The sequence below is a fragment of the Convolutriloba macropyga genome, chromosome 7, assembly GCF_964194025.1.
Source record: "Convolutriloba macropyga chromosome 7, txConMacr16.3, whole genome shotgun sequence".
Taxonomy (NCBI): domain Eukaryota; kingdom Metazoa; phylum Xenacoelomorpha; order Acoela; family Convolutidae; genus Convolutriloba; species Convolutriloba macropyga.
The window spans coordinates 28337122-28359710 of record NC_134474.1 but is presented as its reverse complement, the minus strand read 5'-3'; the positions used below and the strand labels follow the sequence as shown (position 1 = coordinate 28359710).

At 37.1% G+C, this 22589-nt stretch overlaps 1 protein-coding gene across 1 annotated transcript in view; it reads left to right on the top strand.

The window, feature by feature from the left end:
- Positions 1–22589, top strand: part of LOC142343000 (uncharacterized) — a 175788-nt gene that overhangs the window by 52250 nt on the left and 100949 nt on the right. Inside the window, exons 7-9 of the mRNA XM_075394682.1 lie at positions 4058–4366; positions 13864–14133; positions 21681–22010. Of these exons, the coding sequence (XP_075250797.1) occupies positions 4058–4366; positions 13864–14133; positions 21681–22010 (909 nt within the window). The remainder of the gene's footprint in view (positions 1–4057; positions 4367–13863; positions 14134–21680; positions 22011–22589) is intronic.

Genomic DNA, 22589 nt, shown 5'->3' with positions numbered 1-22589 from the left:
TAAAATTTCAAAGTTTAAGATATAGATTTATTCTTGGGAAAAAACGATCAATTCAAGGGAAAAATTGGTGATTCACCAAATTATTCTGAGTTAAATACAAAGGCTAGTATTTTTCTCTAATTTTGAAATTTTGTCTGCCAAGAATAGAAAGATCAACTTTTTTTGAAAAGCCGATTCACTTGATAACAGCAAGTAGCACAACTATTAACAATCTAATAAATGGAATTTTTAAAACAAATTTTTGGAAAAAACTTATTAATCGTTTTAATATTTGTATATGCTGTGTATCTAAAGCCAGAAAATTTGCAATTTTTTTGGTTTACGCATGAGTGGCAAAGAAACGCATGTTGGAGTTCGAAGTCAACCAGTTCTTCAGGTAGCTTAACAATTTTGCGTCAAGCAGTTTATTGGTCAATATTCTTCAAATGGTATTCTTGCTTTCGGTAAAAAAAAAAGAATGCAAATATTTACGAAACTGTAAGCCCCAATATTTCAGATTTTCTTTCGATTTTGCCCAAAATAAAAACGCAGGAGAAATCAACTCGAAATGGAAACAAATTTGGTTTTGATTTTTGCATTATCTCTGAAAAACCATGAAAAATTTAGCATTTGTTTGGGAAATTCTAATAATTACATAGATTTAAGGTAGAAAAAAGCAACTACCTTTTTAAGTCTGCCTAATTGTGCAATCTGATATGCCTCCTCTTCAAAACTTGATTGGCTTGGTTTCTCTTCTAAAAAAGCAAAAAAAGTTTTTGGCAAAAATAGTCAATGAGTATGCAATTTTTATTTGTGTCCTCAAATCCTAACTGCGCAAATTGTGATAATCATTGTTAGAATATTGGTTTTTGAAGTTCGCAGCTTTGGAGTTTATGTGGACTCATTTTATATTGGTCTCGGCTTAAACTTGAAGCAATTTTGGCAGCTCTGTAGGTCTTTATTATGCAAATTTTTTTGCTTTTCTGTTTTATTCTAGAATATTTTTGCAAAAGACGAAAGTAAGACAATAAGCCTCTCTCTATAGTTCTCTTATTGTCTTTTTAGGCGATAAGTGTTATGTTATGGATTAGTGTTCTGTTATTCTTGACTATTAAAGAAGCAGATGTTCATGTTGTGATGGCCAGTTTTTGAAATTATGTGGCACTTACCGTCACTTTCTATTCCCCTTTTTGGCCCACCACTTCACATTTACAACTGCCATTTTTTTACACTCAACCTAACTTCTTGGCTTCATCCGATCCTTTTGGTTTCCGTAGGTTTAACTTATGGCTTTAACCAAAGCAAATCCCAGGGCGGTCACCTGCCGTTGAAGAGCAATACGTTCAACCGTTGCAGAGTAATCATGTTTTTTTTTTCAGAGAAAAACATTGACCGTACGCTCTAGTGACCTCAATAAATGATCAAGCCTCGCTATGTTTCTTGTAAGACATAATACTTTTTTTAGCTACATGTGATGCAAACTTTGGCAATGCAAATTTGGTGATGTAAACTTTAACAATGATGGCAAAATGATAATAACTTTTCTTGTTTTTTGAAAACTTTTTGTAAAGTTCTGAGATTTCAGGACTTCAGAAGAATTTGAAACTATTGTATGGCCTGAAGGTTGTTTGCTAAATGGTTTCTGGTGTAAGCCAATGGTTTATGAAGATAGTAACATAAAAAACTCTGGCAAAATTTCAATAAAATTTGCAAATCCTAAAGAATTTTTAAACATTTTTGTCATTTTCTCCATTTTTCGATCTTCAGGGGCAAGTGACAATCCTCTAGGAATTAATAAAAGGTTATTGCATAGTTCTTAGTTACAACAGATTACAAGTTGTAATCTGTTACAAGATTACAAGATTACAAGTTGTTAGTTACTTGCTAACAAGTAACTAAAATTGTATACTAAAACCTTCTAGAAAATAATATTATTTTCAAGTTTATCCATATTCAATGGGCAATTGAACTTTTTTTAGCTTGAAAGGAATGTACTTGATAGTTTCAAGAGATAACGAAACGGTTCTGAACTGAATAGTATCAAGACTTCTAGAATCTTATGAAAAAAAAAGGTTTTTTCATCTATTCTTTTAATAAATGTCAAATTTATCGATATATAAATTCAAAGAGACACCTATTCAAAGCGTTGTATGGTTTATAATGTATTTCCAAATTGATAAAAAGTGGTTTTGAGGATAATAAATTCAGACAATTTAGCCATTGCACGTATATTTGTTTTTTGTAAAAGTGTTTGTTTGGCTGACATTGTTTAAATTGTTTGCTGGTCCTGTACAAAAGTTTTTAGTTTTCCTGTCAATTGCACGAACTTTTTTTTCAGGATTGATTTTGTTGCATTTTTTATTTCATTTTTCTTTTTGATCGCGTTTTTCGTCTTACATAAATCACGATTTTTGACTTGCATCACTCTCTGTTTCAGCTGAATTTATTTTAAATTTTTCATTCATGGAACTACGTAATGTACTGAAAGCGGTCAAAATTAAAAGAAGCGAATCATCCTACAAAACTCGGTCATTAAATCATGGCTCATTAGAATTTCAAAGTTTATTAGCGCGGTTGCTAGCTAGTAGTTAGTATTAAAATTAGTAGCCTTCAGTTTGGAATCTCAATTAAGTGTAAATTCACCAAAATGGAATCTACCAAACTGCACACATTATTCAAACTCTTTTCGGCAATGAGAAACAACATCTGCTAAATTTTGTCTTCTCTTTTTTTTGTTTACTGTTTTTATCCCTTTCTGCGTTACGAAGGTCAATGCGGCTATGTTCCAGCAATTTGCCGGTTATTTTTAATCAATTTGGTTTGTAGCTGTAAATAAAAACAAACGAATTTCATAAATACAGGTCGTTGACAGAAAAATAAATTTAAAAATTAATCATAAATTAAGAAAACGTTTAGTTAACATTCTGAAAAAAATTTATTTTCAATTTGGAGCAATTTGAAGCAAGTTTTCTGCAAATTCTTATCAATTCGTTAATGGCTTATCATAGCAATCTCAAAGGGAAAACTAAAATCAACGGCATCCAATGAACTAGCGAGCGCAGTTCGCAAAACAATAAATTTTTAGATATTTTCCTTTTTCGCTCCAGATTTTTATCCAATGTAATCCAAGGATAATGCATTTTTCACAAAAAATTATATCAACCATCTTTGCTCTCCCGGGCGATTTACCCCGAGGGAAAAACTTGAAAACTTGAAGACTCTGCGAGAAATAAAAGTGGTACAATAAAGTACTTTGCGATCAGTTACTGTTGTTAGTATTTGAAATGTTTCCTCCTCTCATCACCCGAAATCTTATGTCTTGGCATTTACAACCAATAGCATGAAATTTGCATAGGGATGCCTGCTTCGGAGAATAGGAAGCAGAAGTGCCTCCGAAACATAAGGCTTGTGTTAGAATCTGGCGAACAAGATGAAGGCCAATTTGTTTTATTTATTTTTCCAAGAAATGAGGCGAATGCGTTGAAAAATCGTTCTTAAGCCAGCTGAGAGTTGCAAATATTACAAACATTCGAAAGTCACGACAAAAGATCCTTCCGCCCAGTTGAAATGTATTGGCAATTGTTAATATTCTTGGTACGAAAACACAAGGATATCTACAATTTTTGATATCTCATGATTTCAAAATAAATGTTTCACTTTGTGATGACGTGTCAGGATTTACTAGACCAAAAGACCTAACGAGAACAAAAAACTTTTTGAAAATATTTGTTTTTGTTTCTGATTTTTCAAACAAATATGACCAGACACTCGATTAATTGCTCTGATTGATTTCTAGACATAATGAATCTTCGAAATCTTCGGTTTTAGGAATATGGTTAAAAACTCACTAAAACGGGGGTTTTATTCAAAATTTATCTAAAGGGTTTTCTGGTGTTTCTGAAACGAAACTGGAGTTAAGGCAATACTTCTCTAGTCAGAACTGGCAAGATCTTGCAAGACTAACATCAGACCTTGACAAGGGCCGTAAAGACATATCTGGAAATTTAGGATGTTGCAGATCTTGGCAAGATGTGTCTAGCTTTATTTCACTTAGTTATTCAAATTTCTGAAATTTCAGCACCTCCAGCACCCACGAATGTAACGGCTGTCACGCCAGCAGCCTCTGGTTTCTCAATTGATGGAGCAGCGAATGTAAATGCGCCATCCCCTTCCCCTATCGGCTATATTATCACCAAGTACAGTTACAAAGGTCCAGACGATGCATCAAACACAACAGTTGATGGAGACATCTTCATCATAGGTCCAACAAACGTCAACGGAGTCCCTGGAGCAGTTTTTAATGTCACGATTGTCGGTGTACTACTTCCGACCAGCTGTGGTGGAGTGAACGCTTATAGCACAGAGTACACATTCAGTGCATGCGCAAGTAAAAACATTAAGCTATGGCATGATTAATGGTATGATTATTTTCGAACGAGCTAAAACGAGGTAATTCTAATAATTTTAATTAATTTCAATTGATCACAATCAGTCACATTCCATATGATCAGATAATATTCGAGTGCATGTCACTTCTTCTAAGCAGAAGCTGACCACAAAAGCGTCTTTCTGTTGAAAACATTTTTTCCTCAAAAACTGCAGTGAGGCTCAAAAAAATTGGATTTTTACAAATCTTTTGAAATCTTATAAGTGAAAATAAAACTGAATGCGCTTAAAATAGGAAAAAGAAATTTCATCAGTTTTTATAAGAAAAAACAAGCTAAGTTTTACAGTGCAATGAGCTAAAATCCTTTTCACGACAAATCATTGTCTGTTTGTTTCGGTCTACACGAGAACCTGTGTTTTATCTGGAATAGCTTAATCATGTCTGGTCAGTGTTTGGACGGGTCTAATCTTTGATGAAAAGGTAACGGACTTGCCATTTGACGTTGCCTAGCAATCCGAGTCTGGCAGAAAAAATATCTGCTAGTAATCTTCTGCTAAAGTGGTTAACTTTTTGGAATCTGACAGAAAAAGAATCGTCTTGAAAGAATCTGGAATGTTGTGGGATCTTGCAGAATAGGGTTGCCCTGCCACAGAAATGTTTATTGTGCAGAAAAATGGCAGAAAAATGGTTAACTAGTTGGAATCAGGCGGATAAATGGTTGGCCTGTACAAAATTTTGGAACGGGGCGGAACAATTGCTCATCTTTAAAGTGGTTATCATAAAGGAATTTGGCAGAAGAAAGGTTATCTTCTGGGAGTCTTTTGGAACGGGGCGGAACAATTGCTCATCTTTAAAGTGGTTATCATAAAGGAATTTGGCAGAAGAAAGGTTATCTTCTGGGAGTCTGACAGACAAATGTTGTTAATGAATTGTGTTGAGATGGGGATGCTTAGGACAATTTTGATTGTGTATTATTAAAGTAAAATTAAATTTGATTCGTTTTGTTTCGCTTGTTTGTTGCTATAAAAGGTTTTTGAGAAGTCGACTACTTCCGCCAGGTTTTGACCATAATTGTGTTTTCGTTTTGCCGGCTTTTTCATCGAAATCGATCAAAAGTCAACTTGTCCTTGACATCGCCGGCCCCATTTGCAGGATTGCAAAAATGAATAATACTGTTGGAGTAAGTGTTGAATCATCCATCCAGCTGAATAATGGAATTCAAAATACGGGTAATGGAAATACAAGGGTACAAACCTAATCGGGTGGTTCGTAAAAGCAATTCACCTAAATTATTAACGGAATTGCCAAACGAAATAACCTAAACTGTCAAATGAGAGCCAGGGGGTTTGAGACGAAACTCTAAGAATTAATATCAAAAAGGTGAAAAACGAGTGCGATCAATAAGAGTTTGGCATAAAACGCAATCGTTGGCAATTGGAAGGCGTCATTTTTAATATAAGCAAAGTATTTGCGAATGTAGTCCAAAGCAATGGGGAATAAAACTAGGTAACACTTATGAAAACGTATGAGACCAAATGTATGCAAGCAATTGCTACAATGACGGTTTCACCATGAAATTATTTGAATTGGTACAGAAGGAATAATAAGTTATGGTGTCGAAATGTTGCTAAATTTGAGATCCAATAAACACAATCCGTTAACTGCATTTTCAATAGTAGAACCTATAGATTCGAAGTTTAATCAGGAAACAATTTGCTCAAATTTACGACGGGCCTAATACGCTCACCGGTAGGGGTTTTTAAATTGACTGATCGAATGATCCAATCATCTCCGGGAAAAAGTTGTGTCACCCGGGCAACAGGCCAGACACCTCGGGGGTTGAAGTCCTCAAGGATCCTTACTAAGTTGTCCATTTTCAGATTCTTTGAGCTTTTGTTCCATTTGGAACGAATTTGTTGGCCTAGAAGGTATTCTCGCATAAATCGATTCCAGAAGTCAGCAGCTATTTGTTGCGATGTACGGCAAGCTTTCGAAATGTTCCTTTTGTCTCCAATGAAAACGCCAGGAGGCAAATTGACCGAAGACCTACCTAGAAGAAAGTGGTTTGGCGTAAGAGGTAAAGGATCATTTATATCAATTGGAACGTTTGTTAGGGGCCTAGTGTTCATATTTGCTTCCATCTCACACGTAACTGTGCATAATATTTCATCGGTAAGAGTTCGTGACCCACTGACCTTATAGAGAGACAATTTGAAAATCTGCACTAATCGCTCCCAAATTCCGCCGAAATGCGGGGCCGCTGGAGGGTTGAAATTCCATACAGTTTCAACTTTCATAAGGGGCAATATTGCCGCAAAGGATTAGGACGCTTTCAGGTCGGTGATGCTGGACTGGAGGCTGTTGTTCGAACCAACAAATGATTTTCCGCAGTCTGAAATGAATTTGTTGGGTTTTCCTCTCCGGCTGACAAAACGTCTTATGCAATTATTTGTTGAGTCGGTGCTAAGGTCATTTGAAACCTCGAGATGGACTGCTCTGACAACTAAACAAGTAAATAGTAGTACGTACCGACTAAACAGTTTGCCATTGTTCTTAACGGCAAACAGTCCAATAATATCAAGTCCAGTTGTTTCGAAGACAAATTTTCAATTTCCTGAGGCAAATCTGCCATTTTAGGAATGCTAACGTCTTGGATCATTCGGCGACATGGAAAACAATGTCTAATGTTTGTTTTACTACCGCTCGACACCGAAGTATTCAGTAATACTCCATTAGAATATTCTTAGTTTGTTCGGGACCACCGTGACAGTTAAGTTCATATGTGTGCTGTATCAATAATCTAGTTGCAATGTAATTGCCGTCGAGTATCAAGGGGTATCAAGAGGTTATCAAATGGCTTCCTTTCGACAAACGGCCTCTTGCTCTAAGTTGGTTGTTTTTGTCTATGAACGGGGATAGAAACTTGAGTCTGCTGGAGCTGGATATATCATCACCTTTCTTCAAAGCAAAGAATTCTGCCTTGAAAAATTGTTGCTAGGTTGTTTGAATGATATGTCTGAATGACTTTACTACGCTTCTTGCACTTATCGGCAAAGAAGAAACAAAAAGCGATTACTCGTATTAGTTTATTCCTATTGCTGAATCTGTTAAAATCGAAAACAGTTTCTGTTATAGGTACTGAGGAAGGGAAGGAAACTATCTTCTCATACTGCGGTTGCAGAACCTCTTTTTTGGGCCAGGCTAATCTATATTTACTCAAAAACGACGGTCCTGAAATCCAGCGAGATTTTGATGTCATTTGGTAAACAATATAACCTCGAGTTCCGTCATCTGCTGGGTTAGCTGCCGATGGAATGTACCTCCAATCAAAAGCAGATGAGACATCCAAAATTTCGGCTAAGCGATTAGCAATGAAAATTCTCTGTCGCATTTCAGGTGTTAGCAACCAGTAGAGAACAGTTGTGCTGTCGGACCAAAATATGCTTTTGGCGAAATCTATATCTGGTTCTTCCTTAACAAATTGTGCAAGCTGAGCACCATACACAGCTGCTTGCAATTCTAAATTTGGAATGATCATCTTTTTCAGCGGCGCTACGCGAGCTTTTCCTATAACAAATCTAACGGCAATCGACTGATCGGAGTACTCAACCCTGATATAACAGACTGCTAACAGAGCAAACTCGGAAGCATCAGTAAACGTATGAAGTTGAACTGACCAGATAGGCTTGTCTAGAAAGTAGTTTCTGGGGATTTCTAGGTCCTTGATTTTGGGGATTTCATCCCTTAAACTGACAAAATTTGGAAAATTTTGAACAAGAAGTGGTTTATCCCATTTCGGTCCGTGATTCCAAGCAATCTGCAAAACTTTCCGCAGTCGAATAGATAAAGGAGCAAGAAAATCAAGTGGATCAAATAGGGACGCTACAAATCTCAGTAGCTTTCTTTGAGTTTTATGCTCATTTAAATTGATTTTTCGGAAGAGCTTAGTTTCAATCATGTAGCAATCCGATATTGGGTTCCATGGTAATCCAAGTACTTTTTGATTTTGAGGCTGAACATTTGATGGGTCCAATCTTATGCCAGGCTCTACAGTTTCAAGGAACTCAGAATTGTTAGAATTCTATTTGGTGAGGTTGAAACCTCCTCTTGATAAGGCTGCTCTCATTTCACGTAGTATTCCTTGTGCCCTTTCTATTGAGTCAGTAGCAACATAGAGGTCGTCCATGTAGACGTTGCGTTCAATGTATTTTATCACATCTGGAAATTGTTCACAATTGTCTCGAGCTGTTTTTCTCAGTGCATATGATGCAATGCAAGGCGAGTCAGTAGCGCTAAAAATATGGATGATGTACTCATATTTATCAACGCAACCATCATTAATCCAGAGAAAACGCAGAAATTTTCGATCTTCAGGAGTTACTTTGACCTGCATGAACATCTGCTCAATGTCTGCGGATAATGCAAGCTTGTCCTCTCTGAATCGCAGAATAGCGCCGCTGAGATTGCTAAGCAGATCTGGTCCTTTCAGTAAGTTCGAGCTCAAGGACTGACCTTGAAAAACACCTGACGCATTGACTACACGCCGCACTTTACCGGGTTTGTTCTCGTTGGTTACTGGATGGTGAGTTAGGAAACAAGCAATCGAATCCGAGTCCTCGGTATCAGGATCAACTTTAGTGACATATAGGTTTAGTAGATCCTTCTCAAGCGTTTCTTCGTACATTTGTTTGAGCTCAACTTTTTTTGATAGTTCAATTGGTAAAGTTGAAGTTCAATTGGTAAAGTTGCTTCTCAGCGAGCCATCTGTTGTTGGGAAGTTTTGCATTTTCCTTCCAGAGGAGACCAACTTGATAGTGTCCGTCAATGAGCTGTGTTGTGTTCTCCAGTATTTCAAGGGCTCTTTTATCATTTTTGGACATTGCCTTTTTGGGTGAAGCTATGCCTAGATTTTCGATTTTCATCCAATCTGATACCATTTTGAACATTTGTTCATCCATATTAGGGTAGCTCTTCAATTGAGTGAACTGTACGGGGTATGTTTCGTCTAGTGCTAAATCTGTTTTTCCTTCACATGTACAGCCTAGCTGGGTCTCTACTCCCCAAGGAGCATTCTTGGGTCCTTCCACTATTTGCTTGTAGTGAATCAGATCAAGATTATCTATTCCAAGAATTATTGAGACAGAGTTATTCCAAATCTCAGAAAAACTGATATGACTGAGGTGTTCGAACGATGCACAGAGTTGGTTCAATTTTTCTGTATCAACAGGGGACATATTCAGATTCGGGACAGCAATTACGTCACTTAGAAGGAAGTATTGCTGATCAGACTGCAGTGGCTTAATTTAAACTTTTACAGGAGCGCACTCAATTTCTTTTGTCATGTGGTATCCACTGATTGGCATTTTTCCAATGACTTTCATGTCAATGTTTAGCTCTGAGGCTGCTGACTTAAGCAATAAGCTCTGACAACTACCATTGTCTAAATTAGCATATGTATTTAAGGTCTTCCCACCGTTTTCTACGGTGGTAAGACCTTAAACTACGGCGACTTGACCCGTTCCTTGTACATGGACTGCTTTAACGTTAGTTTTTTTAGAGCCACGATTTATATCGAAACTATCATGAAGCAGAGTGTGGTGCTTTTTTCCACAATTGTTATTACGGCAGACGTTTTTTGAGGTGTACTTGTCGACGTGGTGACTTCCAAAACAGTTAAAACACAGCTTAAGTTTTCTTATGTGGTCTCTTCGAAAACTCGGTGGAAGAGACTGGAAATGCGTGCATTTATACTAGAATTGACAATTTTCATTGCTGGGGCATGGCTTGATTATTGTCTGTTTGTTCTCAGACTGCGAGTAATCACTTACGTTGTTTCGAAAATGCCTCTGGTAACTATTTTTCGTCTCATTGGTAGCGTTTTTATATCCGCTAAAAAATGTTGGTTTCCCAGGTGTTTTGAAGTTGTTTTGCGTAACGCTATTTATAGCGTTCAAATCATTACATGTTTAGAGAAGTTGAGAAGCCACTCAGATAGTGTTTGGGAGACGGTTGATGATATTTTTTCTCCAAAACAAATTTGTTCCACTCGAGCCGTACAGGGTTGGGAAGTTTTGCGAGTGCAACATTCAGATTAGTTTTGCATGTAGATCGTGAATGAAACCTAATTGGTAGAAGGTGTCCACCATTGTTAAAAGGAAAGAAGAGAATTGTGTGTAGCTTTCTGGATGAGCTAGGTTTGGGGCTTTGAAACTTGACAGTTTTTCGAGAAATGCGTTTACAATACGTCTTTGGTTACCAAAATGCTCTTGGAGGCGATTTATTGCTGAAATATATTGGTCACCGTTGCAACCATAACCGTCCACAAGGGCCTTGGCTTCGCCGGTTAATAGAGACTGTAAATGAATCGTTTTTTTGGGTAATGTCATTGGAGCTCGGTCAGTAGTAGCTTGAAATGTGCTGAACCATTTCATCAGACTCAAAGGGTCACCATTGAAATGATCTGCATTTAATTTTGGTACAGATTTCTGGAAACAAGTGGACATCGATACTGATTGTCCAGAAAATTGCTGCATATGTGAAACAATAGGTTGCGAGAAACTACTGAAACTTGGTGGATTGGATGTGTTAAGGTGGTTTTGACAGAGAGATGTGACATTTGTAGACGATATCCGACTGGAACTCTCACGAAAGATGGTTGAGACATGCTGCAAGGAGCAGTTGACGATCTCAAACAAGAAGACGTCGTGTGGCCATTCTAAGTTGAACCACCGGATGCAGTAATACTAGAACTAACGGCAAACGAGCTTCCAGCTGGCGCTGAAGCGGAAATAAATAAATGATTTTGTTCAGAAACGGAGTCGTTGAAAACAAAATTGAGGCGAGGCTGTTGTGGTTGATGTGGCACTATTTTGTCATCATGGACTATGCTTTTTGTGGGGTCTGGTTCAGAAGCAGTCGTTTCTTGCTGGTTTCTTGTGTTTACCTCTTTAACTTGTTTTCTGTACAGCGTGAAAGTCCTTTTTATATCTCTTTTTAGCCGACTGAACTTTCTGGACATCTGATCTTGTTCATCAAAATCAACAAAATTTAGCAATTCGAAAATTATGGGCTCAAGTCTCTGTTGCATTGGTCTTATGTCTTCTTTCATTTCGTTTAAACTTTCCAAATCGTCCGAAGCTTCAATTTCGGAGAGCATGTAGTCAATATGAAGCGCTATGTCATTTTCAATCATTAGTTTTGACGTTTATAATCGCTTCTGTTCATTTGACTTGATTGCTGTTGAGGTACCAATGGATTGTTGAGTTAACATTGTTTCATCAGGGGAATCGGATGAATTAGTACTCATATTGGGCACTGTATTATTTGAGGTTGACCTCGTCTCAATCATTAATGAGAAGTGAGAGTTGTGTAGACAAACCGAGTAGAATCAGAAATGAAATAGAAATACCTACCAAAAGCTGGAACCTACCAATACCTACAAAACCATTACCTACAAAAAACCGGAATCTAGCAATACCTACCAAAAGCCGAAACCTATCAATAACTACCTAAACCAATACCTACCAAATACCGGAACCTACCAATACCTACCAAAAGACGGAACCTACCTATGCCTACCAAAAGCCGAAACCTACCAAATACCTGAACCTACTTCTACCTACCAAATGACAGATACTATCAATAGGGCCTACTAGAGAGGGACCTCGCGTCGGGTAAAACCCTAGAAGAATTGGAAAGAAGGCGTTGGGTTGGCAAAACGACCAACCAGAAGGGGTCCTCGGGGTGGGTAAAACCCCAGAAGAACCGAAAAGCAAGTGGGGGGCTGGGGAAACGACCAACCAGAAGGGGGTCCTCGGGGCGGGTAAAAACCAAGAAGAAACGAAAAGCAAGTGGGGGGTTGGGGAAACGACCAACCATAAGGGGGTCCTCGGTGTGGGTAAAACCCCAGAAGAACCGAAAAGAAGGTGTGGGGTTGGGAAAACGACCAACCAGATGGGGGTCCTCGGGTGGGTAAAACCCCAGAAGAACCGAAAGCAAATGGGGGGTTGGGGAAACGACCAACCAGAAGGGGGTCCTCGGGGTGGATAAAACCCCAGAAGAATCGAAAAGAAGGTGGGGGGTTGGGGAAACGGCCTACCAGAAGGGGGTCCTCGGGGTGGGTAAAACCCCAGAAGAACCGAAAAGAAGTGGGGGGTTGAGGAAACGACCAACCAGAAGGGGGTCCTCGGGGTGGGTAAAACCCCAGAAGAACCGAAAAGAAGGTGGGGTTTGGGGAAACGACCATCCAGAAGGGGGTCCTCGGGGTGGGTAAAACCCCAGAAGAACCGAAAGCAAGTGGGGGATCGGGGAAACGACCTATCAGAAGGGGTTCCTCGGGGTAGGTAAAACCCCAGAAGAACCGAAAAGCAAGTGGGGGTTGGGGAAATGACCAACCAAAAGGGGGTCCTCGGGTTGGGTTAAACCCCAGAAGAACCGAAAAGCAAGTGGGGGTTGGGGAAACGACCAACCAAAAGGGGGTCCTCGGGTTGGGTTAAACCCCAGAAGAATTGAAAAGCAAGTGGGGGTTGGGGAAACGACCAACCAGAAGGGGTTCCTCGGGGTGGGTAAAACCCCAGAAGAAGCGAAAAGAAGGTGGGGGTTGGGGAAACGACCAACCAGAAGGGGTTCCTCGGGATGGGTAAAACCCCAGAAGAACCGAAAAGAAGGTGGGGATTGGGGAAACGACCAACCAGAAGGGGGTCCTCGGGGTGGGTAAAACCCCAGAAGAACCAAAAAGCAACAAGCGAAATTAAATGTCGATAAAATTTTGAATAATGCAATCTTTATCTTTGTCTTTTTGTGTCTTTTTGTGTAGTTACCCCACCATAGTCTGATTGTTTTTAAACAAGTATAATTTCTGATCTTTGGTCATTCTGAAGCATTAAAAAAATCATGGTGCACATCGGCTTAGCTCATTGGAGAATGTATTTTTTTAAAACAATACTTAGCTTTAGGTGTGGTTTCGAAGCTGTTGGGTTGGGTGCCAAAAATGTTAATGAATTGTGTTGAGATGGGGGATGCTTAGGACAATTTTGATTGTGTATTATTAAAGTAAAATTAACTTTGATTCGTTTTGTTTCGCTTATTTGTTGCTCTAAAAGGTTTTTGAGAAGTCGACTACTTCCGTCAGGTTTTGACCATAATTGTGTTTTCGTTTTGCCGGCTTTTTCGTCGAAATCGATCAAAAGTCAACTTGTCCTTGACAAATGTTTATCTCGTAGAAACTTGGCAAAAAATTGTTTAATTTGAAAGGATCTGGTGAAAAACATGGTTACCTTGTACAAATCTGGCCGAAAAGAAGCTATTTTGGAGCCTGACCGATAAAGTTTTATCTGTAGAAACCAAGAAAACATAGGCTGACTCTTTACTTACATTCCAGTGTACATATTTGCACAAACTCACATCGCCCGAAAACCGTCAAGCAGACACTAAGGAAAGCAACTTATAGTTATTGGCGAATAGAGTGAAAAGGGGTTAAACTGTTTTACCTGTTTCAGATCCACCTGCTATTAATGCGACTTTTTCTCCGAATGGGACAAATTCCGTTATGCTCACTTCAATACTACCTGCTACTGGTTGGGATACATTCTCAGTGACGTCTACTAGCCCTGCAGGGGTTGCACTAACTGGACAAACATCGGTGCCCTTGGAAATAAGCAGTCTGTCTAATGGGACTGAGTATGCGTTCAGAGTTGCAGTTCAGAAGACAAGTGGATGTGACGTTGGAACAACTTCCGATTCGACTTACGACACACACGGATGCACACGTGAGCACATGATTTATCACACTTTGAAATATTTCGCTGGGGAAAAAAGAGTAGCTACATTGTTTAACAGACGCGTGAGCTAATCAATCGACTATTTAACTGAAGCAAAACTGCCAATATTGATTGAATTAATCTATTTAGAAAAGCTTTTAGGTTAAAGATGAATGCAATTTGTCTTACAGACGAAAAAGAAGGCACTCAATTTATACGAGGGCAGTTTTGACAACTTTTTATAACTCTAAAATCAGTTCTGATGATCAGAACAAAATGAACAAAATAGATTTGACGGTTATAAGGTCTTTATGTGATTGAGTTCTATCCGTTCAACCCAGGTTGAGGCCCATACCCAAATTGAGCTATAATCAGACCCCATCGAACGAACACACCTGTGTTCCCGGACCGAAATTACAGTGTCTGGACAGTGGTCTGATCATATGTCACGTCGCTTTGCAAGTTCAGATCAGAAGCAGATTTGAGCGCATATTATTCTGATCAGAAAAGATCTTGAGCTCAATTGGGTATGATCAGAAACCATTTTGAGCACTTTTTTCTTTCAATTTTTTTTCCAATTTTAACGACTGAGAGATTATAGCTCAATCAACTAGGCTTGACTAGAAAAAAAGAGCGATTAAACCCGAGATTTCTTATAAAAAACTTTGCCATTTTTGTCAACCTATGGAACATTGGATCAAATTGAGTCTGATCTGAGGTCACTTCGGTCTGGAAAGTCTGATCATAGTCTGTTTTTAGTCTAGACAATGGTCCGAATTTGAGTCTGATCATGAGCCCACTATAGAAGGGATCATGTGCTTGTTTGGGTCTGATCAGAGGTCATTTCGAACTGGATAGTCTGTCTGATCATTGCTCAATTTGTGTCTCTACCTCAACCTGAGAAATAGCATTTCAAGAACCAGTCCATGTCAGTTCTTAAGAAAAATATAACTAGTATGTATGTACGCATAATTATTAGATTTCAAACAACGCATTGTAGATTTTAAAAAATTCCCCGTGGAGTTACATTGAGGCCTCATATTGTTGTTTATTAGACAATTTAATCCCGAGCGTTATCTCCATGATGGAACCCCTAATTCGGTACAATTTTGGGATATTTACATACGAAACTTACACTGCATGGTTGCTAGGAAATATATCAAACTGGTTTTCATTGAGTTTTCTGTTAAACGCATGGTTAATTTTGTCTCCTTGCGGTCAATCATGCATGCTCCAAAAGTAGAATTTTATTTTAGCTGAAATCGTTTTATTTGAAAGTTACCAGTTTGTCTCTCTTCTAATTGATTAATCATGCATTGTCGTTCCATTGTGAATTTTCTCTAATTTTACACATATCCAGCAGCAAATGCACAAAAGCATAGAATTTACGTGCTGAAAAACTTAAATTTGAACTGGAAACGAAAAGAAGGGCAACAGAAGAAATAAGCAAAAACAGAAGAACGGTCTTGTTTTTTGTTTCTTAAGATCTTTCAATTCATTTAACAAAGATAGAACAGTAGGGCAATTTTAAAGTACAGTAGGGCAATAACAAAAGAAGGAGCTCTGTGGAAAATTTTACGAGTGTTCAATAGGGAACTTGCAGAAAAAATTTCAAAAAAATCATTTTTTTTGCTTTGTTTATCATTGAGATATTTCAAAGTTAGTTGAACAAATAAAGTTATCTTCTGTAGGGTACACTTGCATTGGCTTTAACTTATTGAATCGCTATACTGAACAAAAATTAAATATGACTTTTTAAAACAATTTGAACTTTTCTTTATTTTTTGATAATACAAGAAAACTGAGTGGCTTTAACCTGAATTTCGATGTAAAAACAACAAGCCACTGCCAGGTTTTTTGTCAAATAATTTTTTAATGACTGTCTAAGCTAAATTTTCAAGTTTTCCTGAGCTAGACGGAAATAGAAAATAAATAAAAAATGATTGCTTTTTATTAGAGACAACATAGGCACACTATTTCTGAAATGTCAAGCAGAATGGCTTTCTTTTACAGCTTTCAGCCTTGATACCTCAGTCAAAAATTGAAGGTGGCTAAATGTATAGATAAAGAAGCAGTCCTATGAGCCTTAATGGGCATTTTTTGGGGAATAATAAGATTTCGTTCCAACCCACTTTAGTGGGGGAGGAGCTATATACTCAAATGGGTCTTTTTCTTCAGCCAATTTTGGCCGATCCAAACAATCATTGTACAGAGTTGTGAGTGATATAATTTGAAAACCCGTCCAGCATAGAATAAGGAGTTATAATGATCTTTTTAATTTTTGCTTTTTTCAGGGAGTTATTGAGGTTCAAATTTTGTGAATAGGAGACGATGTTCCGTTGTTTTTATTCATATTTTCCGTATATTTGACCCCATCTTTGACAATTTTGCTAAAAATGTTAACGGTAGGGGGATTTATTTTATCTCTAGAGACAAAAGAGAATCGCTGAGCTGTTTGATCGGCGTTTTTAATGCTAAAATTTCTCAAAATTCACACATTTTATTCAAAAATGGGAACAAAAATGTTTTTTTTTTGCATAATTTCTTTAAATTTCTGGCAGTAGAAACTTAAAACTGCTGTCATATTCTTCGTATGCTCGAAAAAAGAGCGGGTTGTACTCCTACTTGGTTGAAAAGTCTTCTGAAATATTAATTTTGCCAGTTATTTGCAAATTTAAAATCGAAAATTATACAAAATGCATTATTTAATTTTGATATACTGAAAACTTTGTTTCAGAATTGATTATATCGCAAGCATTCGAAAGAATGAGTGTTTTATTGGACGCGCGGCAATATCAGGGGTGATCTTCGGCTTGCCTTGGATCGTTTTGGTAAAAAATTCAGATTTTAATGGAGTGGGGCCTTTTTTGAAAATTTCCGCATTTAAAGGTTTTATCTAAATAACCGGCAGAATTTTCAAATCCGGGCTCAATTATTGACAATTACCAATTGCAAAAGATGAAGCCCAACAACATTACATTATGCTTTCAGAGTTAAGCTCAGGGTTTTTATTGTTCCGACCCAGTTTTCGTTAGATTTCATGGACTTCCTATGTTCTGCTATCATTTCTGATACTTTGGTAGTCCAATGACTTAGTCTCCCCAATAAAAGATCCAGTTGACTTATTAAGACAGTATAAGTGAACTTGAACAATGCTTGCAATTGTTATCTAATGTCTATTATAGCTTCGCGCATATTTGTTTTGAGAAAATGTCGTTTAATTTTTGGACTTTGCCACTATTTTATCCCATTTCTATAAACTACTGGCGTATTCTGAGTAAAAACAAGCAGAAAACCTTTTACTGTGATTTACAATTTATTGACTGCAATGGTTTTATACTTAACTGATTGTTTCTTGTTTCTGATTCTACAAGTTTTCAATATTCATTTGATTTTTGAGCACAATTGAAGGTTTCTGTTTCTAGTTACTTGTTTTAAAGACTTTGAAATTAACTTTTTTTAAAAAAAAAATTTTTCAACTGTCCTAATTTTGCTCTCATTTTTGTCCGTCTGTAACTCAATCTAATTATTAAGAAGGCTCAAATACTTTTGTTGATTCAAACATTTTTCAACCATTTGTTTCTCGGCTTTGTTATAACTGTTACTACGAGATTTCACAAAATGTTTGAGATTTTTAATTCTCTATACATTTTGAAGAATTTTTGTTTTTTAATGATGAAATTAAGATCGCTCCCATTGGCTTTGAAATATTACGCATCAGAACATTTAAAAAGCTCTTAGTGACAAGTTTGTGGTTTTAACGGCTTCACTGCCATTTTCGCGCAAAGTTGAATTGATTTTTTAATTTTGACTTTATTTGTCTTTTTTTGTAGTCGTATGACGTACACTGGATAATGACAAGTCTCAATTGTTTGCTATGGAGACATAAATTAACATTTTAGGGATTTCAGTTAATATCTAATGATAATAATCACTTTGAAATAAATTGTTTAAAAAAACGCATTTTTGAACATCGCACATTTTTGTCAACCCAGTAAATTTAGGACAGGTTCCATTTTTTCTTCCGATGAAGAATAGATTATTTGGTTTTGTTTTGGTTTTATCTGATGCGAGTTTGGTTTTGTTTTTTTTTTAAATATAGACATGGAGTTCTGGTGGTAATTAAGGTTTGTTACTTGATTTTTATTATTGTCTTTTCTAGTAGTCCTATCAACAACAAGTTTTCTAGGCCCTCTAACCAGGCATCATTTTATTTCACTAGTGGTTTTTTTGAAGGATATTTTTGTTTTTGATAGTTTTCTATCTCTTCATCATTTGGTGGCAAATTAATTCAAGAACATTGATGAGCGGGGTCGGAACATTATGTGCGTACGCATATTACCGATCCTCCTTGTTACTTTAAAATTTCACATCATTGGTATTTGAGTTGAGATTGAAAATTTTTGTTATCGAAAAACTAGAGTCGACAGCAAAATCTATCAAAGTATAAACATGCTTTGCAAATATAACAAGGAAAAAATAAATTGTCAAAAAAATGAATCTTAAAAGTTCGCTAAAAGTGAACGAAAAGATTGAGTACGAGCCTAAGGTTCACAAAATTAAAAATCTTGATAACACTTCGAATAAAAAATTCTCAAACCGTCGAATTAAAATAGACAAACACTTGACGGGTTTTCCAATAAATGTCATTTACAGTTTTTGACGCAAAATATATCGACCGGCCAATATTCTTTGGACAAGAAATCAGAGTCTGAATCAGAGAAGATCAGACCAAACTGTGACCTGAACAGACTCTGAATCAGTACTGAATGGTTTCTGCAAATTTGTCTGATTCAGTACTGAAATGCTCTGAAAATTAGGCACGGGCACCCTCTATAAAGTCCCCCCCCCCAATAAAGTGGATGGAACAGTGAAACTTTACTTCGTTTTGACCACTAACTCGCTGTTAAATGCGTAGATCTTTGCAGTCGAGTTGAGGACATCATTGATTGCTTTATCCATTGCCAATGCAGTTAATGCTTGAAAATTATACTAACGGCCTATGTTGCAGCTCAATATTTTGAATTGTCTAAACGGTTTTAGAGTAAGAAAAATGTGTGTGAATAATGAGATGTTGAATTGGAAACAAGTACTTAGTTACAGTCATCACTATCTATTATAGCGCATAATTGTATGTACTACTAATGTGAGGAAATAAGCTAAGCATTAGCTCTTACTGCTCGAGCTATATCGCTAAGCATTTAGCCGCCGCGCTCAGCTGAGCTTGTTGTTGTTTGCGGCTATTCCTCTGCTGCTGGGCTTGAATCGCCAGCCAGTGGATTGAATCCTCGCAGAGTTGGACAAAGTGCTTGTATTACAAATTCACTGCTTTTTATAGTGGTGGTTTATACTTTTTGCCAGCTGGCATAATGTGATTGGTTGATTCACTATGTCGACATAGACTACAGCAATAGCACACTAGGATAGCATCAGATAGCACTAAAAATGATTGAGTTTTTTATTGTATGTAGCACTGCTACATCTCACCCCAGTTTTAAGGAAATTGAAAAGTTTTTTCAGTTTGTGAATATGACTTCTTCTCTGGTTGATCCGAATCTATTTCTCTTCTTGTATTGCTTCGTTGCATCCAGTTACTGTGTTTTGTTGACACATCTGCTACGGCAATAATTCAATAAACTTCAGGTACCAATGTGTGGGCAAAACCTGCCTCACCAAAAAGCCATTTTAGGCAAACAAATAAAGGCAACGCTCTTTTTGGCGTTTTCAATAATAAACGAATGTAACTGACAAATAAATTGAACATCGCAGTCCGAAATCAGAATAATAACAATTGATAACAACAAAAACAAAGCAAGAAATTCATCCCTCCGGGGACAAAAAGAAAAAGAAAATAGTGATAACAGTGAACGAAAGAAGAAAGTCTCACATTCTTAAGGTGTGAATTTTTTGCTGCTCGGCGCACCAGATTTTAGAGTAAGAAAAATGTGTGTGAATAATGAGATGTTGAATTGGAAACAAGTACTTAGTTACAGTCATCACTATCTATTATAGCGCATAATTGTATGTACTACTAATGTGAGGAAATAAGCTAAGCATTAGCTCTTACTGCTCGAGCTATATCGCTAAGCATTTAGCCGCCGCGCTCAGCTGAGCTTGTTGTTGTTTGCGGCTATTCCTCTGCTGCTGGGCTTGAATCGCCAGCCAGTGGATTGAATCCTCGCAGAGTTGGACAAAGTGCTTGTATTACAAATTCACTGCTTTTTATAGTGGTGGTTTATACTTTTTGCCAGCTGGCATAATGTGATTGGTTGATTCACTATGTCGACATAGACTACAGCAATAGCACAGTAGGATAGCATCAGATAGCACTAAAAATGATTGAGTTTTTTATTGTATGTAGCACTGCTACAACGGGCATATAATTTCTTCAGTAAAAAGCTTTCTTCATGTTGCTTTATCAAAATAAGAACGCCTCAATCAACTGAATATCAAGCTCGGAATATTTTTTCAGTACCCTAAATGTTAGTGAAACCCGCAATGTTTTGCTTCTGTGCTATCTTTTTAGCCTATTTTTTTGAAATGCAATAACTAATTTTTAAGGGCCTTTTTAATACGGCATTTGACTACATTCACATTTTCCCCCCTCATCCGGCACTCTTTTCTAAACGACTGGTTCTTTTTCAGAGAGTTTTGATTAATGAAACATCTTCTTCAAGTATAGCATGCATTAAAAAAACAGCAGAATTTCAAAGCAATTGGAATAAGTTTATAATTAGCTGTAATTATTTATTTTCAATTTTTTATATTCGCTATACCTTTGATATTTGAAAACGTGAATGAAAAACGGAAAAATGTTGTCAGACTTTTTACGCCTGCATATCACCATAATCAAATCAGGTAATTTTTAATTTTTTTTCAAGAATAAGGGTGAATTGGGGTAACAAAAACGTCGTTTGAATTCATCCAGTTGAGATTAAGGATAATGACATGATATCAGTTTCACACGCAGAACAAAACATTTCACACAATTGATAGCTCAGTTACATAAAAAACAACAAATCGAACACGAGAGCTCAAGTTGATCCTTAACTGTTATTTTTGGGTTTGCAGATTTGAGTTTCAACATTTGCATGTCAAATACATTTGAGTGTTAAAAGCAAATGAAGAAAAATATACCTGGACATCACATGTGCTGATTTTTATTGGAACATCGGTTGCAGTTGTAGCATTTGGTATCCATTGCTAAGCACAATGAAAGTGGCTCAAAAATTGAATCGAGAACGTGCCAATTGTAAAATATTTTTTATATATCTTCTAAGAGTTTGGAATCGTTTTGACTTTGGAATCATTGCTAGACATGAAAGACCTCTGTTGAGACTAGCGCAGTACTGGGAAACGAAATAAGATCTGCATGGGGACTTGTCTAGTACTGATAAAGACTTGGAGTTCTGTACGGGTCCCACTGACGTAACTTAATTTACAACTGTTGATATAAATAAATGGGCTCCGAGCTACAACGCGGATTCATTTCTATATCAAAAGACATAGATAATTGATCTGTTTTTTTTTGTTTATGAAATCTGTTTGTTTTTTAGTTCCATCCGCACCCGCGTTTACCGACAGTTCTATTGAGTACAGTGCTGACAAGTCTTCTATAACTATCAACGTCGGTGGATCCGGAACAATTTCACCATTAATCTCTGGAAGCAGTCTGGATTCTTACATCTTCAACAGTACTATACCGGCAGTTGCGAGCGCAGTTGCCACGCCTTCTGGTGCGGTTGACAAGAATGCGTCCATGGTCATCAGTGGTCTGCTACCTGGCCGAAAATACGAGGTTGAATTCCTGAGTCAGTACACTTCCTCTAACTGTGGGGGAGAAATTATTGGAATCGCTACTGGAAGTGTAACCGATCTATGCACTGGTATGTTCTGGTTAATACTCTCATTCGGTGGCTATATACTGTAGAAATGGGTTTGTTAAAAAGTGGGTCGAAGTGGAATAGTGGACGCATTGAAATGCCTCTTCAATTTCAATTTATTTGCAATTTTGTTAAGTTTATTTCACTTTTGTTCTTGTTTATTTTTTGAGATTCATATAGCCGGTCAGAAATACACCGTCCCGCTGAGGCAATATCTTTTCAATTGATTCGCCATTAATTTCAGCTTATCAGAAAGTCTTAACAGGCTGTGCAAAAGTCTCATTTTGCATTTGAAGTCGTTTTCGAGTTCCTAAATTTCATCACTGTTTGTTAAGAGAACTTTGTTAAAATGTTTCAAGCAATTTTCTCCAACAGCATTGAAGACAATTGTAAAATTTTCGAAAAGCTGAGTCTTTGGCTCCATTTTCCAGTCTGTCAACCATTAACAAGCAATTTTTTCCTGTAGATCAGTTATGTTTTTCCGAAAAGCCTGAAAAATTCTAGATAGCTTCAGATATAATGAAAAATGAAGAAAAAAGAAAAATAATGAAAAATGAAAAATGATAGCTTCAGATATAATGA